The sequence below is a fragment of the Eleginops maclovinus genome, chromosome 12, assembly GCF_036324505.1.
Source record: "Eleginops maclovinus isolate JMC-PN-2008 ecotype Puerto Natales chromosome 12, JC_Emac_rtc_rv5, whole genome shotgun sequence".
Taxonomy (NCBI): domain Eukaryota; kingdom Metazoa; phylum Chordata; class Actinopteri; order Perciformes; family Eleginopidae; genus Eleginops; species Eleginops maclovinus.
Genome location: NC_086360.1, coordinates 22,835,298 through 22,862,201, shown reverse-complemented (window position 1 = coordinate 22,862,201; position 26,904 = coordinate 22,835,298). Strand labels below are relative to the sequence as shown.

Sequence of the window (26,904 nt, the reverse complement as noted above, 5' to 3'; positions counted from 1 at the left end):
ATGTTTTGGAAAAATAGTTATGATTCCATTTTTATTTTTTTATTATAAGAACATATACCATTCAATATATATATATATATTTGAACTCTTAGTATAGAATTTGATTGTTTTACAATACACATTTAGAACTGGCCACAAAATAAAAATATCAGCTTTAACAACAAAGCAGCATCTGAATGAGAAAACAAATAAATAAATAAATATTTACTTAATAAATGTTACAATAAAGGTTTTCTGACAGCAGTTAGCATTCACAAACAAACATCTATTTTAAAAGCAGTTCATTTGACCATATTCATGAAACAACACTTGAAGAGCAACAGAGTGAAGTTCTTGGCAATGAGTGTTGGTATTTGAGACCAATAATAGTATTCATTTAGGAGGTAAAAGCATATATTTGTTGTCTTCACAAGCCCCACATCTGCCAAAACATCAATACCATTTCACTCACAACTAAATCTGTAGTTTAAATGTTCATCTCTGTCAAAGTCTGTCGCACACTAAAGAATTTGATTAACGTTTCACAGCAAAACTGTGACTACATTATTTCACTGTCTCATCCGATGTCCCAATTCATGAACATATTCAAGCTGATGTAAACATTCAAAAAACAGCTGACAGATAACACAACACAAAAATCAAGGTGAGTAAACTTCACAATTTACGAAATAAACCGTGGGTCACTGGATAATAAAAAGTAAGGTAAGAGGCTAACAAATCAGGCTTGTTGCTTTATATAAATCTCTGCCCAGACATCCATAGGTCACTTGAATATTAGGTTATGCTTTTACATAATATAATCCTCATAATTAAAACACATTTTTCTCTCATTACAATACAACTCACACTTAACAAATAAAGACTATATTTGGCAGGCGAGGCAGTTCAATGAAAACATTAAAAATACTGTTGGAAGCTAACTCACTGACATGGTGCTAACAGCTCAATTATACTCAATGCCGTGTGTTAAACAGAACTGGAGTTCAAGTAACAATTTACTTTTGGGTTGTTGATTAAAACTAAAAATTGAAAGTCTGCTTACTGTACATTCTTCATTCATTAAGGGATAGGTATATTGGGGTTACTTATCGATCTTGTAGACTTTACTAATAAAATATCTATCATAATCTATTATAACAATATTTTTTTCTCACAAATATAGTCTCTGTTGGAATTCAGCTCTGTGTTTTTGGTTTGAAAGGTGGAACTAAAACCATAATTATCAAAATATTAAGCACACTCTGATAAAGATTGACAAAGTTATTTAGAAATTAAAAAAAATGCTTTTCAAATACATGTTTTCACTTGAACATACTGACAAATATGTAGCATAATATTCTCATACAGCTGTTGACAACACAAACAACATTGTGGATACAGTCAAAAAGGCTCATAGCAGCATACTGTGATTGTAAAGGCTTGGTGTAATGTGTGTGTGAGTGTGTGAGAGCGTGTGCGCCCAGATGTATTTTACTCTTGTGCTGCTACAGCCGTTCACACTTTACTTGGAAGGAAAGAGAAGACAAAGAGCTCAATCACTTGTTTTCTATCAGAATCTGCACCTTGCACACCAGATCTCTGGCCAGGGTCAAAATCTGCTTCATGTTGTGGTGCTCAGCCATTTCTGAAAGACAAAGAAACATGCCAGTGAATTTATTGTTTTAAAACCAGAAGAAGGATACTTAAAGAATACATTTTCTGACTCGTCTTGGGAACAACAGGTGTGCCACGGCTGGTTTGTAAATCAGTTTATCATAGTTGTATTTTATTTTTATTTGGCAACCAACCAGTGACATAGGCTGAACAGTGAAGCGTCAGTTTCCAGTGGATTCAAATTAAATGATCACTCTGGCTATTAAGTATTGCTATTCTATTACGTTTTAGCCTGGTTCCGGACCTATGAATTGCAGTTTTAATGTATTCTCAGATGTTATGAGTCACATCTGTTTCCCTGGTTGTAAAAACAACCAACCCAATCAGAGCTCTTTATTTGACAAATCTAAATCAGGACTCTGATCCAGTCTCAGGTCTATAATACTCAGGGATTTGTGAAGAAGATATTTTAAAAGAATGGACATCATCGGTGCAGCAGATGGCGACATACAGTATTTAGTCCCTAGTGTGAGTCAAGCTCTCACAATGCTGGTTCCTACAATTCCCATAATGCAATTGAATAGATATATTTGTTGCATGAGTGCCTAGCTTAGGAAATAGTCATTTCAAATTCCCTACACAACCCCAATGACTGTTATTTACTGAGATTGGACAAAGCCGCTTCAGAGCCAGGTGTTTTGGCAGGCCGTACAGTATTCCACTGGACGAGTGGTATGTGCACTGAAAACAATGATTGTTTGTCAACAATCTCAGCTGTAAAGCGCCATATTTTACCATTGAAGAACTTAATGATATCAGTGAAGTCCATGTTGTTCTCCAGGATGATGTCCCTGTAGATCTCCACCAACGCCAGGGCAATGAAAAGCACAAAGTGGCTAGAAGAGGCATACTTGGCTGCCCAGATAGTTTCCCACACTGCAAACACGTCATCATACACCAGCTCTGGAAGACAAATTCAAAAAAGAGATGGTAGTCAAACCACATTTTGCGCTTGAAAGCTTGGATGTGAGGCGAGCATGAAGTGGAGTTATCAGGGGAGAAAGATAGGAGTGGAAGAGGGTGTGAGAGGAAAGGTTTTCTCAGATACCCAGGTGACAGAAAAGTCCTTTGTTGTAAAAAGCCTGCAGCTGCAGCTCATGGCAATTACTTCATAAGCAACTTCCACAAACAGCTTTCCAAAAATATATCTCACTACCAAATGCTTTCCAAGACTTGATAACTAAATGTTTTGCTAGCAAGCTGCAGAGGTGTTTGGCATGTTATCCACCAACAGGGCTTAAAGAGGAGGGAATCTCTCTCTCCTCTAATTGGCACAAACTCTTTCACACCACTTTACCTCGCTTGAAGTCGAGGAGAAACCAGCGGTAGCAGAAGTAGAAGTGGGTGTAGTCTCCGTTCTGGTGCATTAGCTCAAACATCTCAGAATCCAGGATCTACGCAGAGAGCGGATCAGAAAATAAAAATAAGTAATGAGTTGCAAAGGAAAGGTGTACAAAAAGTGGGACGTTTGTTGCTCATGAATGAATGTATGAATACCTGATTGCTACAATGTGTTAAGATTTGAATGTTCACCTGAATTAGAGAGCGCATGTTGGCAAAGTGGGTATCCATAGCTCCTCCGTGGGGAAAGTTTTGATTCATTCTCTTCATGAGCTCAGTGAAACAGCTGAAGGCCATGGCCTCTGATAGCAGGAAACAGAGAGTGAGAAAGAGTGTGGGCAATCTGTCCTTTGTTGTTCCATCAATAACTGTAAAAATACACCACATATCAGAGAAGAGAAGGTGATTCAGTGTTGACTCACCATCATCCAGAATGACAAGAAGTGGAGCCAGCAGATCACACATGCCCTGTACGTAACCGATGTCGAGGTGCCTCCAGATATAGCTGTAAATATACAACCGAGAGAAGTGAACGCTTTTTATCTGCCACTCATCCGCTGAGTCACACGCTGCTCAGGATTCAGAGGCCTTCACACATTTTACAACTCAGTGGACGTTCTCCAACGACAGCTGAAGACACATCTTTTTGGATAAGGTCTTTATTATCGACACCCCGCTTTTAGTTGGTTTTTGAACCTCTATTGTTCATTTTATTTATTTTGATATTCTTTTATCTATTCATTTATACATTTTAGCTGCATCTGCTTTTAAATTGTACCTTTAATCTTTATTATTCTGATTTGTTTTGATTGAATTTTTTCTTGCTTTTCTTATTATTTTATTTATCTTATAAGATTTAATAGTTTATTGTTTTTATTCATTTGGTCTCATGTCTGCTATTCATTTTATTGTATTTTCTTTTACCTCCGATGTGTCCCTTGCACTGTTCTGTTGTGTTGTGATGCTGCATGTGTGCCTAAAGGTTTTAACCGTTTGACCTGAATTGAATTTCTTGTTTTCTGTTTTAATTTTTGACCTGTGCCACATTGGGAAAGCCCTTTGAGATGCACCTGGTGTATGAAAAGGGCTATACAAATAGAGCGTATTATTATTATTATTAAAGGGACACTGTGTAAGACTTTTACTAGCTAATTACCGAAATTTAAGATACCCATTCATAAATACAGTCTTTTTAAACCCATTTCACATCCATCCCGAAATCTAAGTATTCTGTTGTACTTAGATATAGTCAGTTTTACCTACATACAAAGGGGATCTTCCCCATGGCCCGCAGCCATTTTGAAAGTACAACCTCCTCTGGGGGACATACAGAATTTGCAGCTCCGCCTCCGGCGTTTTCCTAATGACTAGTCACCGCGCGTTCGGGATCGTAGCTACTAAACAAAAATGCAGGACCACACATACTCCGAGCGGCATGAGCAACCAACTCCTTTATCCAAGAGAAAAAGAAGAAGGACTCTCGACACGGATCTTGCTGTGTCGCGCAACTGTGTTGTTACTGCTACTGCTAATACCGAACTAGCAGGTTTTATATCAGTTTCAAAACCGGAAGAAGTTTTGTGAACTTCGAGAGTCGCCGTAGCCGGTTTTGGCCAAAACCGTAGTTGCAGTACCCTTTTTGGCCACTTTGGCGCCTTTTTACACAGTGTCCCTTTAATAATAATTTCTTCAACGCCATTTTCTAAATAATGTTCACTTCAACTACTGCCAAAATGATAAGGCTTTACTAAAGGGCTTTTGTCTTGCGGGGTCTCAGGTAGAGGTAGAGGAGCAGACATGTTGGCTATAACTGTGTGGCCCTTCAGTTATGCTTATGTGGAGTTGCCCTATGGAAACACATGTATCTATTACTGTTAAAGAATAAGCCTGGGCATTATTTTTACATTTTTCTTTCTAGTGTTTTCTTTGAAATCTTTGGAAAATACCAAAACCAACAACGTTAGTTTGTCTCAATCATCTTTCTGACTTCAGTGGCTCAATCGTTTGAACTCAGCCCCAAGACGTTTATACCTACTAAAGACTTTAATCTTTAAATAGTTTCACATTTAAAAAGGCTACATGATTTCTTGAGACAGCCAGGCACTGTAGATTTAAGTGAATCTTACTCAAAATGAGACAATTATGCATTTGTTGTAGACTATTTTCAGCTGTGAATTGACACACTTGGTGCTCTAGTGTGTCAATTGCCAGCAGGCAACCATGTGTTGGCTTGTGTGATTGGGGGTCGGGACATTATTATAATCCCAACACTCATTAACACATTTACATTCATACTGCCAGCCTTAAAAGGTAGGTAAGCCACGTTCAGTATATATTAAGAAGGAGGAAAGCTGCCTGTTTGTATTCTTTGCTGTGAGTGTTTTACCTGCACATGATGTTGCGCAGTTTCTCCAGGTTGGCGGGAGTGAAGTACCAATAGTTTCGGTCACAGCGCTGGACATCCTTTTCAATTCGGTGCAGATTTAATGTATACAAGTCCAAAAGCTCTTGCTGAAAAAAACAACACAATAAATAGGTGAAACAAGCTGAATAACAACACGTGTTTATCGCCCAAGCAGATATTCATTTGAACTAATGAAAAAAATCAGATGCATACAGTGAAGGGACTTCCAGGTTCTTGAGAGGGCGCTTCATTCTTAGTGTCTCCAGACCCAGGCAGAGAGTCAAAGTTAGGGTACAGGTTCTCCATCCCTGGCTCCTCTGCACTGGGCTTTCCCTGCCCGGGCGCCAAGTGGGTGGCTGAGTCCTCAGAGAAAGACGATGCTTCACAACGTCCCTTCCTGCTCCAAGGCACCATGGAAACTTTGGCTTTGGGGATCTCCTCCATCTCTATGGCGGAGGGAGACTCGTCAGATTCAGTCATGACTTGAACCTCGTCTTTCTGAGAGGAAACGTAGGCTTCTTTTGCTCTCGAATCTGCTGGGAAGATTAGGTTCTTTTCAACCACGGGATCCACAGGATAAGCAGATGCATTTTCTTTATTTTCTGTCAATAAAAACTCTTGTGGTTCGGTTGTCTTTGATTCATCCATTTCCTTAGTTTTTTCCACATCTGTGTCTGCTACATTCTTAATCTTTTCCTCAATATTTAGCTCTGCTTCTTTTGCCAGACTGTGCTCAACAAGTTCTCCATTAGATTCTGTAGCAGCAGCTGATACCATCATGGTATCCTCACCGGGCACTGCTTTTTCTGTTTCCCCTTCAACTCCTTTAAGTGCATCATTATCTTCACTTTCTGGCCTCTCTGTTTGAATTGCTCCAGACTCTTCTACGGTTTCTTGTGTTTTGGGTTGCAGACTTGTCTCTTTGTTGGCCTCAGACAGCTCTGCAGTCTTGGTATTTTCTTCAGTTCTGGTCACCTCATGTCCTTTCTGCTCCTCCTCCCCCTCCTCCTTGTTGTTCCCCCCATTACCTTTCCCCTGGCTGTCCATCTCCTCTGTCAAACCTTCACTGTCTGCAGGTTTGACTGGGCTCTGTGGCACCTGAGGGACAGCTGCAGGTTTTGGGGTTGTATCATGTGCAGCGCTGTCCTCTGTGCTGAGTGAGCCATCCGACAGGCCAGAGGTGACGGAGAAGTTGCGTGAGGAGGGATGTCCGGAGTCAGGAGAGCTTGTCCCGTTCTGCAGAGCACCGTTGGGTATCTTTGGCACCTGTTTGGCCTCTTCGCTCTTGGGCTCCGTCTCGATTGGGTCAACCTCCTCCACGGACTCAAACACCTGAAAGAACAAGCCAAAGGGAAGCAGGCTACTCCAGGGGAAGGGGTGGGAGGATGTGAAGAACTAGCAAGGGAAAAAATGCAGGGATGTTGAAAAGGGTTGAGATCACATGCATTACTTTAGGATCAGGATACAAGAAGTCTAAAAGCACCATTTCAGTCTTTGAAAGGGCCTTTTCATAAGACCAGCTACACAGGCTGCTGTATGATGAGTGTGTCATACCTGCGTGCTGCTGCTGGAGTCACTCTGCAGGCGAGCCAGACTCTGCCTGTCTGAGCTCTGGGAGGACTGGGACTGGGTAATAAAAGACATTCAGACCAAGATATTATTATATGAACCTTTTTTTTAAAACTTTGTATTACATTGGCTCATGTGCTGAGCTTACATTAAAGGGACACTGAGGATTTAACGTAACAATTGTGTGACGTTGCGGATAAAGGACATTTGAAACATGCTCTAACGCTGGATTCCATACTTTAAAAAACAAAAGCTACAGAAGAGTTATACAACTGACTCAACAAGCTGAGTACCACCTGTAACTAATAAACAGACTTTTACTCCTCACATTTATTTTCTAACTCTGAATATAAGTGTGCTTCACCTCATTGCTGACGGAGGAGTTGTGGTGGCTCATCATCTTCTGACTGGAACCATCCATGCTCGCTCCAGAGGAACACTTTGCTATGGCCGCCGCATGCTGCTCCTTCTCCCGCTGCCGGACGATCTCCTCACAGCCGAGCCACTCACTCATGGTCTGCTGGTAGCACACTCGGACCTGCTCGTCCACCTTGGGGGGAGGAAGGGAACCATCAAGGGTCAGTGGTGCAGGTGGAAAAAGCTCTGAACACAGAGACATATTTATGGAAACTACAAACCTCCTTCCTCTCAGTTTCTGACATTCCAAACTGGTAATGACCCAGCAGGAAAGGCCACACCTCTTTACGCAGCGAGGCCTCCACCCCGCCGAAGTACACAAGACGGAGCAGGTCATTCTCCTTGTACGCCTAAAGATACGAAAAGCAAATACTTTTTTCAAGCGTTTGGATTTTCCCCAAATGACACATTTTTAAACTGCATATTTATCAGCAATAACAACATGGCAAGCTGTAGACTGACCTTCAACTGTAAATGCAGAAATTATTAGTATTTCTGAGAGGCTGGAAGATTTTGCTCAAAAACAGAACTGAAGATGTTATGTACGAGCACACATTTTACAGTATTTGATGGTTTGTACAAGTCAAGTATAAGAAAAGCAAAGGGAGATTATGTCTACATAAGTTGCGCAAGGGGCAGCAGAAGCATAAGTGGGCACACTTTGTCGATTTATGTAGCATACAGAGTTATTTATTGTGTCAAATGACTATACTTTTTATCAACACTCATTTGATATCTAATCAAAAGGAGGCACATTTTCCGTTTAATCACTCAAAGGGTTATTTTGTGTCTCTATATACATGTTCTATTTTGATACGAATTATGGGATTTATAAAAGTTACTTAAGGGAAAATACATCAATAAAGTAATCGGTTTTAATAAATACTAAAAAAAAGTAATACTTTGAGATTCAACTATTTCTCTTTGGGGCTCTTGGTTATCTGAAGACAACTGAGGTGTCTTCACAACAGAGAGAAATCTACTCTAGACTCTCTCTATTCTTTTTTATGTCAAACTCTTGTTTCCACAGTCCTCAATTTAATTGAGTCCCTTTTTTGTGTGGCTACCCAAATAACAACAATCAAATATGACATTAGTATTTTTCACAAAAATAAACCGGTTTTCATTCCAATATTTGAAAAGTTATGTTCAGGTGAAACTTTTCATGGCTTTGGGTAAATGTTGCTAAAGTCCAAATGAACTATAGATGTGGACTTTGAGACTGACAGGGCCATTAGTCATGCTTCATGCACTCTGTTGAGAGACTAATGGTGTGAGCCACATAATTAACAGAGGATGAATATGGATGAGACAGAAGAGTGATAGAGGGAGAAAGCCTTAGAGTGGACATCCGTGTGTGTGTGTGTGTGTGTGTGGACAGCATACTGTCAGCGGCAGTGTGAGGTTTGTGTTGCAGTGCTGTGACACCAGCTTACTGTGCAGTCCTGGAGGAACGTCTGCCAAACGTCTGTGGTGAGCCCTTTGTAGGCGTCGCATGGCACGTCGGGGGCCACAATGGTGTGATTGACGAGAGCAGAGAGGTGTGTGCGCACCGTGGACAGGTGACGGCAGTATGCCAACCCTGCGTGACAATACAGTTCCTTACTTAATGGCTCTGCGGATGTTGGTGATGATTCAAATGAGAATATTACGCACTTCTTCCAAACACATTTCTCATACTGAATGTGAATACTTATGTGAAATGCTTTTTAATTCAAACAATAATCAACATACAGCCGTAAAACGCCCGAGAGATGATCTGATTCTTCATGTTGTCGCACAGCATCTTCAGAGGAGCCCTGAAAGAAGACACAGCACATTCACAAGGGAAAACCTTTTCTCTTCTCTGTCCTTAAACTATCATTAAAATAATTACCCAATGCAGAGGTAACTGGTAAAAAAACTGTATCTAATGTAGAGTTTATTACAGGGTAGGGTTTAACCTTTTCTCATGTTAATTATTATCGTACTGCCATACAGAACTAAATGGCTCTGAGGATAGCCTTTTTTTCATTAACTTTAACCGTTTTATCAGCCTTGCTTATCACCTAATTTTCCAAACACATGTCAGTGAGGTAAATGTCATATAATTTTCTTCTAGGTAATTGCCTTGTTTTTGTAACTCTGCTTCCTTCTCTGTTTCCTCTGTATTGTGTGGGTGATCTAAACGACTAAGCAAAATCAGGATGAGGATGTAACAATCTGTTTATGCACACACATAGAAATTATGACATATCTCCTCTTAAACCAGTAAGAAGTCATGAGGTGTCAGGTTACTGTGTGTCTTGAGCGGTTTCCCTGTCACAAATGTACCACAAGCAGGCTTGGGGGGTAACGGATTACATGTAACAAGATAAAAAAGAAAAAATTACATAAGAAAATAAATAAACTAGATTACTGTTATATTAAAAAAAGATGAGTAGCAGAATGACAATGTTACAATACATTTTGAAATAAAGATAAATATACTATAGGTCTTTATGGTTTATATTCAGGCTACTTTATTTCTTTATTTTAAATACATTTATTTTTTGTTGCATTAAGTGGACACCTGACTTATCAAACTAAAATACAGTTTATGCTTTGATTAATGTGTCAAGCTTAAACAGCATTTGTAAACTATTACTGTTACCACTTTTTGATATGAAATAGCTTGGTTTCTTCTTATCCAAAGTTACTTAAGTAAAAAACATCTATTTATTTTCTCTTGTATTTATTTGCATTGCATTTGCATAGAGGTAATCCGAAAGTTACGGAAAGTAATCAGGTTACATTACTTTTGTATTTTGATACTCAGATTAGGTTACTGATTTTATTTACAGTTAACAGATTACATTTTTAAAGTAACCCTCCCCAACCACAAACATGAACAAGGTCTGGCATAAAGGTGGCTAATCTCTCACCTCTCATGATTGCACCCCTTGGGCGTGGCCCCGTCAGAGAAACTGCCCTGAGAACAAGAGGAACACGAGGACTTCCTGAGGGTGGGGTGCCACATTGTAGCTCCCTGATCCAAGTCTGGAGGAGTCACTGCAACACACACACACACACACACACACACACACACACACACACACACACACACACACACACACACACACACACACACACACACACACACACACACACACACACACACACACACACACACACACACACACACACAATTACATTTGCACATTGATTTAAACACAGCTGTAAACACTTGCAGAATCATGCTCATCAACAGTGATCCGCTAAAAGCACCTGAGCTGAGAGTACAATTTGTTTGCGTTGGATTCCTAAAGTTAAAGCCAGGTTAAAGCATATTACCAAGAACACATGTGCAATCTTCCATTGATGCAGAATGTGAAAGCATGGAGCCGGCATATTCAATTACATTTTTATAAAAGGGAAATCGATCAATCACTTATCCACGCAGCGGCTGCTGAAAGGTTACTGCGCTGTAATGCAGTAAAAAGGGGTGGCAGGGAGTGGGCGGGGCTTTAATCACAGGACACATCGATAAACATCGCCAGAAGCTCAGGACAGGTCAGATCGAGATTAGATTAGAGAGAGTTAAAGCAAGCTGACAGACAGAGCAGAGGTGTGACTGTGTTACAGCTGCTTCCAGTGAGTGCTGGGGGGTCTTCTGGGCAGCTGCAGGACCTCTTTGGTACAACCAGGATGCCTGTTTTGAAGGGGGACTGCCCACTCAGTTGAAGGGAGAGGGAGGAAGTCAGATGGGGAGCATGGGTTACAGTCACTGTAACAAACAACGAGTGTGAACAAATTTAAATGCAACAATCTGGAAAGGCCCGCGGGAGGCGCTCATATTCATCTGCTTCCAGTAACTAAGTACATTTACTCAAGTACTGTACTTAAGTACAATCGGTGAAGGGAATCTCACCAAACTCAGAGTGGCTGTTTGGAAAGAGGATGCGGAAGACATAGTCGGTGGCCTCGTCCTCCTCCTTATCTGAGACCGAGTCTGAGGTTCCAGATCCCTGAGGAACCCTGTTCCGCAGCTTCGGAAACACCTTCCCCTGTGTCGAGAATATAAACAATACTAAACTAATATCAACAACTACATCATTCTTAACCATTAGAGCCCAGCTGAGCAATCCCTGTGAATTAAAGATGAAGAGTGCTTAAGCTTATTAATAGTGCCTGAACCTGCATGGGCAGTTTTCATTCTAAGGTTTAGCTGCAGATACAATGCTGCCCACAGTCCATCACAAACATCCATTCATTAAAGAAGACACTTTCTGTGTTGTGGTGCAGAGAGAACATTACGCCACACATTCATTAGTTTCACTCAAACTAATATTACAACCACGCAGTGCGTTTCAAAACTACGTTTTTATTGATTAATTGTTCGGCTGATTCTGCATTTTAGTGCCCTTTTTCTTAAAGGATGCCTATTGTGTGTGATTTGGTTACTGTATCTGAGGCTAGGGACCCTAAAGAAAGACTTTCTGTGCTGACCTTTCCCCTCTGGGACCACAGAGGGGGGTCCAGCTGTCCGTGGGGAAGCAGGCCGTTCTCCAGGCAGGAGAGGAACTGGAGCAAGTGGCCTCCTCTGGGGAAACGAAGAGGAGGTCTTTGGATCCCATCCTGACTGACCAGCACCACTGTCCCTCCACTGTCAACTGCATGAGATATTCCAGAGGAAGTTTAATTATGAGGATGCCGTTTCATGCCACAGCAGTGTTTATTCAGAGAATGATAACAAATAAAAAAGGTTGTGCTATAAAGGTTTACGAGGACTCACCTTGTTGATGACAGTGCAAGTAAACTATCTCCCCGAGAGGGATGGTCATTGCATAGTCCCAGTATACACTAGAAAACATTAAATACAAAAAGAAATGAAGAAAATAAACTGGTTACTAGCTTTAACACACTAGGCAAATCACCATCTAAAAGATGAAAAGTAAATCATGAGGGGGAAGGGTTATCTCTGCGATTCGAAATCCCAAGCAACATTAATTTTTATGGCTAATAAAGAGAGTAGTGGAGAGTGTGTGTGCAGAGACAAGCATGAGCTGAGTTGGCTGGTGCAATAATCAATTGCTTTGGTGAGAGGAACAATGCACAGGCACAGGAACATAACACGGTTTGTCAATTTTGAAAGATGTCTGACAGTGTCTCAGTCAATAAACCATCTGCTGGCTGCTGGTGGCTGAAAATAAGCCTCATCAGATCAGCAGCATTGACTCTCCATACTGCGCTACAAACAAACACACACAGCATTTTTCAGAACACCGAGTTACACACCGAATGAAATAAAAGATATATGGCAGAGGGTTTTTTTTTTATACGAGAAGGATTGCATAGGCTTAGTAGACAGACACCATCATCATAATCCATCTGCAGCTGGATAATTTTGCACCTGCATTCGTAGTCCAAGTCTCCAACAGAGCCGTTCATCAGCTGGTTGGGGGTCCACTTCAGGGTCATGAGGTCAGCATTCTGGTGCAGAGAGAGGTAACCTGGGATAGCCTCCATGTCATCCCTCTGAAACAACCATAGATGTTAGGGTTCGGGTTAGGATAAGGAAGTATTTTAAATGATCCAGTTTAGAAATATTGTATGAATAAATATAAATAAGTTAAATAATAGTTTTTTTCGTCGTAGCGTTTATATTTCTAATTTAGCATGTTATGCTCTTATCAAAGTAAATCTAGAAATAATAACAGAGATGTTTTCAACCTCCTTGCACCTGTCAGATATTATATGTAGGGAGTGTTATAGTTCTATATCGATGAGTCACTCAGAGGTATCGGACAGTTACCGGTTGTACGAGCACATTGTTTTTGCCAAACAGTAGGGTCACCCTGCTGTTTTGATGCAGCGACTCCACATATTCACGAGCTGATGGCGAGGGGGAAGGGCGTTCATCCATGCTGCTGCTGGAGTGCCGCTTCTGGATCTGCACAGAGACAAAATACATCACATCAGATAACAAACATCGTAAACCAGAGCTAAACCGATGACTGTCTCAGCAGAATAAATTACAGCTGGCCAGTGTAGTCAGTTTTCATGAACATGATCCTCTGTTTCACATAAATCAAGACGAGAGAAAGAGAAGATTCATTCATGCGCACGAATGCATCCTCCTATGTTTCTGATACTTGCTTCTGCTTGGAAAACACACACACACAAATACACAACACCGTGCAAATGTTTAGAGCACTGTGGTAAGAAAGGCCGAGTTGACCTGGTTAGTCAATGGAGACTGAACAGGTGTATAGGTCTCAGATACTCTCTGTTCTTTCTCCCGGGACACGCTGTGCAGAAATCATAGCAACTTCACTTTATTCAGACATGCAGCATCTCAGAAGGGATCAGCTACACCTCTAAAACTCATAAATAAAATGAAAAAGGAGCCTGGCACAATGCATATGCATAGTCACTGACTGCATTGCTAGTGTTTAATACTCACACACAGTGCAGGCCTCTTAGTTGGAGAATCCTGTCGGCAGTGGCCCCCGTGGATACGATGTCTTTGCACCAGCTCGTCGGCAGACGGGTCGGTCCAGAAGTGGTCGGCTGTCTTCATCTTGGTGTACTCCAAAGCACAAGGTCCAACTGTCACAGTAAAGGTGAACAGTTACATGGTGCAGGCACTCACTAAATACTTTTCTAAACCATAGCAACAGCGCAGGATCATCTTAAAAGTACACTTAAAAATAGAAATAGCAGGATAACATTTTAGTAATAAGAGGTACATTTTATTTTTGGCACTCTAAAATAAGTGTTGTATTATTTTGCTTCGTTGGTACGGGTTGCATAAGTTCACAGGTGGTAAAAACAAAAACATTTTCATCTTAAAATGACATTTTTCATGGACTGGAAGTTGCAAGTGTACCCAACAATTCACAAGCAAAAGGCAAAGCTTAGACAAACAAAATACAAACTGAATTTTCTGCGGCTCAAATATTCTTTATCTGTTTTTGTGTCTTGGTAATCAACTTACCATGCCCTTTGATTTATGTTGTGTCTATCTTGTTTCAGGTTTCACTGCTTTAGGGTACCAAATATACCAAGACAGTCTCAAAAAAATACAAGTACTGGCACACTCATTACATTTTCTGCTGGGAACCAAATTTTGCCCCCAGCTGCAGTGCAGTCGGCTCGCATGAAACAACTGTCAGTTAGCACAGATGGGAAGCTGGCGAGGAATCATGTCCCCGTCTCAGCAAGACGAGCTCCTACTGGTTAGCCTGTCAGCACTATTTGCTTTAGTCTAAACCTCCAGTGGTCAGGGGTTGACATTAGCACAATCAAAGACTGCAATACAAGACTGGCTATTAGTAAAAACAGAGAGAAAAAATGACCCAAAATGTCCTTGTGAAATATACTGGTCAATTCACAAGCTTTTGTACAACAAAAAAGTACAACTCTGCTGAATTTGTCTCTTATAATGACATGATTACACACGTCATGATGCCAGATGATTACAATAAAGGACACACTTGTAATGGTACACATAATTACCTAACAAAGAGGCAAGGATAGGTCCGTCCACAGGGTCCATTAGAACAGCCTCTTTCTCGTAATATTTGCTGGAAGACAAACGTGGAAGGGGGATTTTAAAAGGGGACAGCGAGTCTTGTAACGCAGTAAAAAAGTGTTTTTATTGACCATCCTCAATGTACCTGCTGTTCTCCACCAGGTAGAGGACAATTTTGTCCAGCACTTTCTCAAATAAAGCCGTCCGGATCCACAGGTTCTTGACTCCCTGTGGGTTGAGGCTGGGCAGGCGAGGCATCTTGCGTACACCGTCTTGACTTTGCAAGCTTTGACTTCGCCTGCAGGAGGAGAGAGTCACAATATCAACAAGTTTAACATGGTTTAAATTCTCATTCAGCCAAAACTGCATTTGCATGACTCAAAGGCATCAGCAATTCATGATTCATAAAAGCTGAAAACATGAATTATTTAGAAGCTTTTCATTACAAAAAGAATACTTCAAGTGAGCAGACAGCCATTTATTGTTCAGGGCTTTCGCTTGCACAGGGCTTTGATGTAAGCTTTGAAGTCTGCTGTGATGTGTGAGATGCTGGTCTCTCACTTTGTCTCGATGACCTGCTCCAGCTCCTGGGCCTTTCTGCACAGCTCCTCAGCCGGGACGAAGCTCTTCCCCACCTTCATGAAGAGTGCCGCTATTTTGTTGCTACGCAGGAAGCCTGCCGCTCGCCGTTTCAGCCCATGCAGAACGCAAGCCTCCACCGCAGCTGTGGGGACACAAACACAGGGTTAGACAAGAGGCACTATACTAAAAATGCATGCATATAAAACAAAAGTAGTTTATTATTATTATATAAAATATCTGGCCCCTTAACATAGTTAATAATGCCATAAAAAGAAAACAATCAGCTCTAAGATGCCAAAGCGTTACATTTGAAATTACAAATATGATTGTTTTGACTAATCTGATCATAAAAAAATGCAATTATATTTTTAAACACTCCCCGCCATAACATTTTATCTCTTTAATTGGCACAAAAATAATCATACTGATTTAAGTCATAATTAATGTTGACAATGATTTCAAGGTATTCAAGCGCACTATAATACAATCAAACAAAGCAACAATGCATGTACGCACACGCAGGATGTCAAGTGAGTTTCGTCACCCCCCGCAATTCTGCACAGTGCCTATTTATTGTATGTTTTTAATGAAGTGTTTATGCGCAGTACTAATGTGTTTGACGGTGAGTATTTACATATGAAACAAGGCGAGTATAAAGTGGTGCCCTGTTCAATTCTCAGCATATCTTGAATGAGTTCAAAACTGCATAAAAAAACATTTTGAAGCGATTTAAATGAAGATTCAGGCCATTACGTTATCATCTTTACCTACAAAAAGTTACCCATCGGGCTGTGGCGACACACACAAGTCCATGACACACTTACAAAATTGCTCAATTGTGCAGAAAAGCAGACAGCCCTCTACTCTCTAAGGCCTACGTGGCAGCGCCTGGAGCTGTGTTGACATTTGAGTTTGCTTTCAGGACTAATCCTGTGGCTCTGTTCATATGGGGTCAGGGGGAAGGCTGGTGTAACCATGGTAACCCCTGTTGATGGAGCTATCGAGCTCTGGGAGACGAGCAGCGGAGGGAGGGAGGGAGGGAGGGGTGGCAGCATCTCATCAGCATCACAATCCCTCCATCTCTCTCTCCATCACCCTCACCCCTTCAAACACAGCGTCTCTCCTGCCTCCATGCTATCAGAACATCCGTCACTTTCTCTGTCGCTGCTGCTAACGGCGTTTGACTCCTACCTGGGAAATAAAAGTGTCAGCTCCGACATCAGCTTGAGTGTTCTTTCTAATAAAACTGTGTCATCTTTGCTGATCTGTTCATCTCCATCTCTTCCTGCATTTTGCTCCCTTCCTCCCTGTGCTGCTTACCCCCCCCCCACACATCATTATAAGAGCAAGAAGCCAAATGTCAGAACAAAGCATAACATTAAAAGGTCTCCACTATAAGTTCATCCTGCTTCCTCTCATCGTTCCTGCTAACAAGTCTGAGATGGCAAAGGTGCAAAAGAAAGCAACTCCCAAACATGACACTGTTTTAGAGCGAGAAAATTCCCAGTGTGTCACAGTCTGATACAAACTCTAAATAAACAACGACATCAGGGGCAATCTTCCAAACAATATTCTGTTAGTCCTTCACTTGGGAAATCTGTTCACTGTATGGCACGTAAAAATAACAAAAGGCTTCAGTTTGAGTCATAAAGCACGGAGAATGGAAATCTTATTTTACCATTTCACCAGATACATAATTAAAAACAGAAGTGACAAGAAAATGAGCCTCATGTCAGTAGGATCACTTATTGGTGCAGTGTCTCCTGGTAAAAACAGCTAACACAGTAAATTGCCTCTAATCACCCTGTATCTGTGGCAACTGAGTGCATTAAGAGACTCCTGGACAGTGACCAACACTTTACCCACCACAGACAAACAGCCCATCGTGGACAGTGCTGATAATAACTCATAGAGTGCATCCACAGAATATTATCTAATGATGTTCCTAATCAATGTATTATGTGTGTTATCCATATACTGTGATAAAAAGACACACTTGAGGATGACAGCAGTATTGGTGATTCATTTCAACATGAATCACTAGCTTCATCAGCAATAATGACCGAACATAAATACCAAGACCAGAAAATGATTCATCACGAATTTCTACCAAATCTACATGATGTGGACGTAGTATATTATAGTCCATTTTAATCATGTCGTACAAGACAACATGTCAGCTAAAAATGCAATCTGTTTGGTTGAAGACACAGATTTGCACTTTTTTTTTTCTGGTCTGGAAATGTTAAATACAGCTGTAGACACACGGAGTAATGTTTGAGCGATTCAAATAAAAATGGTCATATGATTTACAAACAGTAATAAATACATAATTGGTGATAAACTGGTTTTAGAGGTATTATATAAGTGACTATACTTTCTTGCTTGTCTAAGGCTCCACATTAACTAACAGCCAACCATCTAAATCAAGTAATGATCCAGCAGTGGCTCAGTCAGTAGGGGCTTAGACTGGGAATCGTAGGGTTGCCGGTTCAAGTCCCCGAACAGACTTGAAATATGGAAAGTGGACTGCTACTTGGAGAGGTCCCAGTTCACCTCCTAGGCCCTGTTGTGGTGCCCTTGAGCAAGGCACCGGACACCTCCATTCCCCCCTCCCCATTGCTCCCCGGGCGCTGCACAATAGCTGCCCACTGCTCCTAGCACTAGGATGGGTTAAATGCAGAGGACTAATTTCACTGTGTGTGCTCTGCTGTGTGCATGCATGTGACTAATAAAGAGGGTTTCATCTCTGATTCTATCTATCTAATGCTCTGGTTCATTTTAAGCTATTTGGTGGCTTCAGCTTTACGCTTTTTGCTATCTTTGTTTCAAAATTTGATCTAATCTTTACCATGGTTCAATATGTACATCTTTGGGGGAAAGGATTGACTTTTTAAGCACAATAGTTAGTGGAGTGTCGAAGCCACTTGGCCGTGACATGGAAACATTTACAACGGAAAAATCCTTTAGCCAATTTTTACAAAATTCGTGATTGCATCTCTAACGTCACCATCAGGCAGAGTGCAGCTCACATTTTGATTAAATAGGTTTGTGCATTTCTAAAAAAGGTGAAGTCAAATGAAGTGGCTTAAATCTCTTCACTGTTCAACAGAAATCAGCAAGGGTGCCATTAAAATAACTGTTTTGATCCGTCATGACAGACGTGTGAAGCAAGGTCTTCAACCCACAGGAATAAGGGAGAAAGAAGAAAAAGCAATGTGTAAAAAATGACCAATTGATTTTATAAACCATCATAATACTCAAAGCTTCATAACTCGAGTTAACGGTGGTTTTCCATCTCTTCAGAGCGTCTACATTTCAGACTCTACCGGGGGCCTCTCATCAGAGTAGCCGTGATGGTGCAGGCTAATTGCTCCCCGGTGGGCTGGCCGAGCTTCTCGCCCATCCTCCACTCGCTCTTATCTCTAAACAGACCACAGCCGAAAGAGTATGTGGAGTAATAAGAGCCACTATGAGGATCACAGGAGGAGGAAGCTGACTGACAACAACAAAGAGCTGAGAGGGTCATCCTGAGCTTCTACATGTCCTCTGAGAGTGTATGATAGTAGTGGAGGAAAAACCCCCTCAGGCTGACCAGAAAAGCTGTTTGTTGATCCACTGTCTACAGCGCAGGCCAACAATACTGCTCACATGTTAAAATCAAATGGATACACATACAATGCCCAAAACACTGGTACAAAACATCCTATTGCAATCAATTCTGTGGTATGTAATAACTTGTAATGATTTTATCTCCAAGGTCCCTTAAGCACACGATGTTGATTGTATATTTTTAAAACCTGAGAGGCGTTTTCTCTGGTTAAATATAAATAAGCCACAAATGAGCTGTACGTAGGCACAGTGACTCAGGTCTGACGCGAATGAAAGAAGATGGGATTCAGTTCTAAAAGTTAGTGAAACTGTCTCACAGTAAAGCAGATTTTCACATGATGATAACCTTTTTTCTTACAGGTTTTATTTGTTCAGTATGTATAAGTGCATCGACTCGAACATATTTTAAAAAAGGGCCACAGTAAAGACGTCCTATTGGCACCATTTTTGGCTAATAAGTGTCTGTGTAAAGGTCTCATTCATTTTATACCATAAACACGTTTTCCTAAATGACCACTGCTTGCCAAGAGTCTGATGATATGAGTTAAGAGCAGTCTTGGTCTGCAAGGCATTGGCTCTGGCTAGCATAAATATCACATTTCCTGCAAGCTGAGAGTCGTTTTATTCTTGCTGAAATCCCCAAATACATGTTGATACTGATTACAGCTCTGAACGGAGCCACACATCTGACCGGTGTGAGCGGCTGCATGTGGGCAGTGTGTTTTTCACAGTAATCGTGCTGCACTCTGTTGGTGCCATTTGGTGGCAAGAACAATAACATTTGGTGAAATATTGAACTTTAAATGTCCTTTGCTTGTGTTATGCCTATGATTTGGATCCTGACTTCACTGGACTGTCTGTTTTAAATGTGGCAACTCTAATCTCGACTTCCTTTTAAAGATGTATATTATACTTGCATATACATTCTTATTGTTGGAGAAATAGCTCTATAATAGGAAAACTAACATAATATGGATCATCAACTTCATGCTATCCTTTCTGAAGGACTACGGTTGGTGTTTCCATGCATCAGAACATGTGTGTAAGCAAATTATTGTTGGTAGTGAGTCGTCTTGGTTCTGTGACACTAAGTATTTTGCTTTCCCACAAGGAAACATAAAGTCTTATTGCTATGTACTTGGAGAACTGTAAAGTTAAGTAAACTTCTTACTTTCCTATAACCTTTACCTCACCTTTTGAGAGTTAGTTTCTATTATTAAAATGGCTACCCTGTGGAATTGGTTTTCAGTGTACCTTCTGGCCTCCTATGTACTTTGTTTCCTCGTGTCCTTGAATTTGCCCTGTGACCAATAAAGTTTTGTGTAGATGTGTTTTTTGTAAAGTCCTTTGTGATCACGGCTAAATAGATAAGTGTAGTAAGATAAACATGAAAAATGATCAGTAGAATCTTTTATGTAATGTACAGGAAAGCAAGCAAATCACCATCTTACAATGAATCCAAAGACAGTCAATGAAACTTACGAACAGATTCTAGACTTCATTATAAATGTAAATTCAATCCGGAATGATTTGAATAAAATTGTGTCCTCAGTATTGCAGAATGGTCCAAGCTGAAGAGGTTACAAAGAAGCAGAAGCATCGTGACTCATTTTGGTATTTGGTTACTCACCACAGAAGGACACAATATGGCTGCTGTCTTCGTGAACAAATTTCCTTGTTACAGCTTCCTCCATAATCTGCTTCACCTGTCAACGACATGAAGATGCTGGATGAGTCATTCATTAACAACTGGCACATACACACAGAGGCAGCTTATTGGTGAGTGTTTACTGCACATATAATAGAATGTAACCATGAGGAAATATAAAAAAACCACATATGATAGAAAGGATTAAATGAAAGAGCGCAGGGTGGAAGGGGGTGAAAAAGTTAAGAGGAAGCGAACCACTGAGTGGGAAAGAGTGCATGTTAAGTTGGTGGATGACTCACCAGCTCTCATCCCAAGGACCTCCCATGGGATTTGGAGGTGGTACATTTAGGGGCGGGGGAGGAGTAAAGGGAGGGTTGGGTTTATCCACCACATCACAGACCCCTTTTTTCTTAAAGTTTGTAATCCTCAGTGGGAGCAATTGATTCTGTTGCGTCAATGTCTGACGTTATCCTAGTCATGCAAATCAAACTTCTTTAAAAAGCGATGGGGAAGGTCACACAAGCTCACAAGGTAACGCTCATTAGTTAGGTTTTGTTGTCACGGCGATGTCCCTCTCTCCCCGCTGGCCTGACAACAGCGACAGACCAATAGTTAAGATGTCTGGTAAATCCATCCCTCCCTCCCGTGGCTACGGAGACGTCCCCCCTCGTTGGGCATTGTTATGCAATCTGTATGGGGAATATCAACCTCCGGACACAGACGCACAGATAGCTGTAATTTCCTGCTGAAATGAGTCTGTCCACAACGGCCGTATGACACTGCCAAGTTCACCTGCTGCACAAACACAAACTCGCTAACACACACATACAGTACACACAGCTTTTCGCTTGAGTAGTCGATGTTTTCTCTGGTCTTATTTTTAACCTTTTTTCCAATCCAAAACTTGATTGAAATCTTTGTTGCCGTGATAAAAAAAATCTATTCTCTGTGAAGCAGCCAGCGGTCTTATAATATCAGTTTCCATGGTTTGATATTTACAGCTTGATCATAAAACTTTCTCGGAGATGAATTTCGGTCTTCGGGTAAGATTTTCAACTTTGGGTAAAAAATAAAGTAATATCCTTCAATCTTTCTAGCTGTACAAAACGATAAAAATACCTGTAACTTTCAGTAGTGGAAGATGAACTGTGTATGTCTCAAGTAAAAGCACTTTATATTAAGAGACTAACCACATATGTAAATGCTCTCACATCCATGAGTCCATATGGAGTACTTTTCCATAATGCAACATCTTTATATAGAGAGAACAACAAAACCACAGACTTCAGATCTAACTGTGAAAAACAGAACAACTTGTTTTCCAATGATGGTGCTGGGATGAATCGGCCCACCTATCACTGATTGCCCCCTTGCTGTTACTGTAAGTTCCTTACACTGAACAATCTCTCACTCACTCACAAAAAATAAAGGTTTACCAAACACTTGGGTCTGAACCCTTCCCCCATGAAGACATTTAGAATAGAAATACCATTCACTAATTAGACAGTATTCATCACACAAAGTTGGCCTGTTTGCATCAGTGGCAGTCATCTCCTGCATCAACAGAAATGATTCATACTGCCGAAACAACAGAGACAGTGCCAGTCTGATGAGATGCAAACCCGCTCTACTCATGATCAGACTTATGTAAAGCATGCAATCACACAAAGCTGATTTATTTTCCAACTTGAGGACGCAGACACCTTGTGTTTTCTCCTCTCTTCCTCATCTGGGCAACAGATCAGGCCTGTGAAGTGTCTAAGCTCAGACAACCTGCAGGGTTTCTATGGAGACGGCACGTGTCTCACATTGGATCACTTCCGCCTAGGAAGATGCGTTAACATCAGTCATTCATCACCGAAATAAACAAAACTACAGTACATTAGAACATCTATAGAAGCACTGTGGCGTCATGATTTCACATCCATCCACCTAGAGTCCCGGTGTGCATCAACAAAGCACAAATCAGCACAAACTGGAACATGTAGATAAGCCCCATTCGACTAAAATGCCACAACAAAATATATCTTCACTATAATGAACAGATAAAACAACGGTGATTATGTGACAAACAACATTAAACAGCTCTTTTACAGCAGCAAAATCTGATGAATCTGCTCTGAACTAACCGCTGTAGCCCGGAGGTATCAGACAGTGATAAAAGATCTTCAGAGTATTCCAATTAACTCCAGCAACAGCAGAGCCAAATGATATGAGCCAGAGGGAAAGCCCTATCCATTAAACATCCAGCCTTCACAACTCATTATCTCTGTGGCCAACGAGGAATGTAAGGTGGAGGAGGAGAAAAATCATCATTGCTAATGCATGCTAATCTCTGCATGGAGTTAAACTTCTTATTTCAGATTTGCACCTGAATTAGGTGTCTACTATTTGTATAGTACTTTAACAATGAATAAGCAGACTGATCATCTATTATGAAGTATGGCATGGCTCAGCACAGGATCCATGCAGTAGTTTTTCCTGGAGCTTTTGATCACATGATCTTCTTCAGCAGATCAGGAGTCGTGGAACTGCAGATGCTCGATTAACAATCAATTTTGTTAGCATTTTAAAGACCTCTTGCCCATGTTGGCTGAATCTCGTGGCGAGATTGTTTGCCAACTTCCAAGGAACAGAGTGAGAGCTTCGACTTCAAATCCTTTCAAAGTGACATACCTGTACAGCATGTCTGAAGGTAGGGGTGGACTATGAAGCTGTCATGCTAACAGCACCTTGTAGTTCTGTTTGATTTTAAATGGTGAATAAACTTGACATGTTATCTTATCTCAAACCAAAACCTGATTATGAATACATTCATCTAGAAAGGTCAAAAACTGTATTATAGACTCAGTGTAATATCTATCGGTATCTATGACAACAATAACATTTCATGGCTGCTTGTTCCTGCAATATAAATCCACCCCGTTAATGTTTCACATCAACGTGATACCAGGAATCAGGAATGGGTGGATTCATTTACACTCCACTGCTTGAAACTTTATCCCAAGCACGCAGCAGAGTAAATGGGAGAGATGCCTGCTGCCTGTTCTACTCATACGTCTCTCTCCCCATTTCAATCCTTTAGCAAACACAGGTGTGTGTTTGTGTGCACGTGTGACATACAAAAGACAGTGGGAGGAGCAAGATCAGAGCCAGACAGACAGACGGAGACAGTCTGAGAGTGATTCTGTATCAAAGCTAAAGCAAATAAGAGACGTTTTCAAAGCAATTAAAGACCAGAAGGTAATTCTGCTGCCACAGACGTCCTGCACTCTCTGGATAATGGCCCACATCCAGGTATATCTGAGCAGAGCGGTGGCAAATAACCAGCTGGACAAGGGGAGCTTGAGAACACACAGCATATGGTAAAGCCCACACAGAGCAATACTAACTATAAACGGGAAATGGGAAAACGGAACCAATATCTATCTTTTCGTCAAAAGGAATTGTCCCTACAGAGTAATATTAAAGCACTTTCAAGGTATCTAAACTGAAACGTTGACTTTAATTAAATGTATTATTTCACCAAATCTCACATACTGTAATAGGTTACTTGAAATCAATAATATCAATTTTAAATACAAAATAATGGGTTCAACTTAGTATAACGGCTTTCAACTTACCTAATACAGTTATGTGAATTTGTTGACGTAATATATTTGATTTAAATCAACCTTACAGTGTTTCAGTGCAGACTCAAAGAGCCTTTATGATCACATATAAATTGTTATACTACTTTGTACTATAAATGAAACCACTGTGCATGTGTTATGAGATGTCAGGAGCCCATACACAACAAACATGATGAATATTAAAGATTTTTGGTTTCCAAAGGTGAAAATATAAACATTTTAAAGCGATATATTCAAATTCAAACATATTTCTAAACAGAAAAATAGTAATTTTCTCAACTTTCAAGACTTATAAATTGAAACACAATATAAGTCTTTGTTAACTCACTGTTATTAATGCTGATTTTCATGAGGGCTATCTGTTTATAAAATGAGCTATCATACTGTTGTTCCATCCACAGACTCCATCAGGCTGTATTTAAGGTGAACAGTAAAAGAGCCTCAGTGAATGAATCCCGCTGAAGCCATAACAGCGCACAGGAGGCAGGTTTAATCATGGGGAAGGGTCTGGTTTCCACTGATAAGACTGCAAACAGGACTCAGAGGGAAACAAATCAGACCAAAGTCTAGCTATTTCATCCATTCACAAGATCCAGGATCAGATTTTTATCTTTGTTTGTTTGGTAGAAATAAAGTTGTAATTTATGAGGCAATCTAATATGAAACTAATGAAATAGATCCATCAATAATTAACAGAAGGTTGTTAAACCAACAGTCATTGTTCCCTTGAAACTTCTTTTAATCTTCCCCTGCTTCAGTATTTTAGTGAGAAAAACAAACGATATAACAGGTTTTATGTTGATGATGTTGTAGAGCTTCAGATATTTGACACTAAATGTGTAAATATATCATGTAAACACCACTGTAGGAAAGTGGAGATACAATAGAGTCACACACACACACACACACACACACACGCACATGCACGCACACACGCACGCACTGACATGTCACGCTTTCATTGGCACAATTAATTACCTTTCATCTACATCCAATACGGGTTTGAAGCTGGGTTAGTTCAACTTTAAATATTTAATCACATTGCAGTAAAATGTTCTTACCAAGAGTAACTCTTGAGTGTTTAGCATGGACTGTGTATGTTAGATATACACAGCATTAATCTAAAGCAGTCTGTTAAGAAAAATCAATGAAAGACATTAGAAATCTCCTCAGAATGGATGCTAACGTAACTTGAGCTTTGCATCCCAGCACTATATTTTCCATGAGACAGGGTTTATGTGACAAGTATTCATTAACACCATGTCCTCCGTCCAACGTTATCTATATTTAAGACTCCTGTAGGCTTTCTGTAAAGGACTGTTCACACCAGGATGAAGATCTAATAGAGTAAAACCTTATTCCACGTCTGAATGTCAGACAGACTAAATGGTAGCGACATCTCATTTGATCTCTGCTGAACCCTGGTCTTCTGTTTTTCTGCAATTCCCTCAAATGATGATGAGTGACAACAGGAGGCTGAAAACCAGCTGAACAAACCTCCAGAGCTGCTTCCATCTTTGTTTCCACTCAACATCATATAACTCATTACATGAATTACACACACACACACACACACACACACACACACACACACACACACACACACACACACACACACACACACACACACACACACACACACACACAGTTTGTTTCTGACTCTTACCAAATGGCTGGCAGAAGGCTGATGGTTTGCTCTGCCATAAACGTTACAAACACTCAACACACACAATCTGTTTCTCCATGGAATAATTACTGAGCTGCAGCACGAACACTCAAAACAGGAAGCTCTTAATGAATAATTCTATTAAAACATTGTTTATAGGAAAAAACAACACTTTAAACATATATTTGTATTAATATACATACTATTTTGGACTTTAAAATATATATATTTTAAAGAGATTGCGTTTTAGGAGCATCACAACCAATTTATCTCAGGTGTCATCATCAGGAAAAGATGGGGCGTTCAATGCAAATGTCAACACATGTTGTCTAGGGATCACCTATCCAACCACAGGGGGAAACTTGGCTATACAGCTTAATAAAAACCAACATGTTTGTTTTTCCGAAGCGATAAGTGCTGAGCTGAAAACACCCACCTCCTTCTTGACGGTGCGCAGCAGCTTCTGGCGAGTCTCTACCTCTGAAACACAGCACACACACACAGGACATTATCACAATCTATCTAAAAACACTATTCGGATTTAGAAATACAGTTATCCTCAGGTTTTTTGTTGCTCCCACCTGCCATGATTGTTGCCATGGATCCTGTCTCCTGTCTGCGAGCGGCACTCCTCCCATCCGCTGAGGGCTGCCTCACACTGAGGACCACAGCACCGCCTCTTAAAGACAAATGCAGGGCTGCTATTGGGTGGCCCGAGTGTGAAAAGAACACACTATTAATTGAAGATATATAGCATTGAATATTCTAGCAATATAATCTCCTTTAGATCGAATATATCCAGTGGAGATAGTATTCTAATTAGGGGTGTCAAGCATAAGTGTAAAAATGACATAGAAGCAGAGGTGGAAGAAGTAGCTACTC

The 26,904-nt window shown here is 40.6% G+C and overlaps 1 protein-coding gene across 4 annotated transcripts; it reads right to left on the bottom strand.

Annotated features, from left to right (window-relative positions):
* Positions 1–35: 35 nt before the first annotated feature.
* On the bottom strand, positions 36–26,669 carry sgsm1a (small G protein signaling modulator 1a). Of its 4 annotated transcripts, none has more exons than XM_063896828.1 (26): positions 26,604–26,669; positions 26,459–26,502; positions 20,704–20,779; positions 15,441–15,603; positions 15,025–15,177; positions 14,864–14,931; positions 13,809–13,954; positions 13,158–13,295; positions 12,756–12,880; positions 12,138–12,205; positions 11,852–12,015; positions 11,274–11,409; positions 10,986–11,129; positions 10,288–10,414; positions 9,119–9,183; positions 8,821–8,966; positions 7,606–7,734; positions 7,332–7,517; positions 6,953–7,024; positions 5,612–6,793; positions 5,381–5,505; positions 3,417–3,499; positions 3,187–3,296; positions 2,951–3,047; positions 2,389–2,556; positions 36–1,624 (listed from the first exon to the last, which is right to left on the bottom strand). In XM_063896828.1, exons 1-26 carry the CDS (start codon positions 26,620–26,622, stop codon positions 1,536–1,538), a joined length of 4,023 nt encoding a protein of 1,340 aa, XP_063752898.1. In that variant the 5' UTR covers positions 26,623–26,669; the 3' UTR covers positions 36–1,535. The 4 variants fall into 4 exon arrangements, with proteins under 4 accessions (XP_063752898.1, XP_063752899.1, XP_063752900.1 ...); XM_063896829.1 differs by having other exon boundaries at positions 5,612–6,730; XM_063896830.1 differs by lacking the exon at positions 10,986–11,129.
* Between the last annotated feature and the right edge of the window lie 235 nt (positions 26,670–26,904).

Excerpts from the sequence above, each read along its gene's own strand:
- sgsm1a (XM_063896828.1), bottom strand. Across the intron at positions 13,955-14,863 it reads TATCCTTGCCTCTTTGTTAG|TTGGACCTTGTGCTTTGGAG; the intron begins GTAATTATGTGT and ends TTACTGTGACAG. Across the intron at positions 11,130-11,273 it reads AAACAGCCACTCTGAGTTTG|TGACTGTAACCCATGCTCCC; the intron begins GTGAGATTCCCT and ends TGTTTGTTACAG.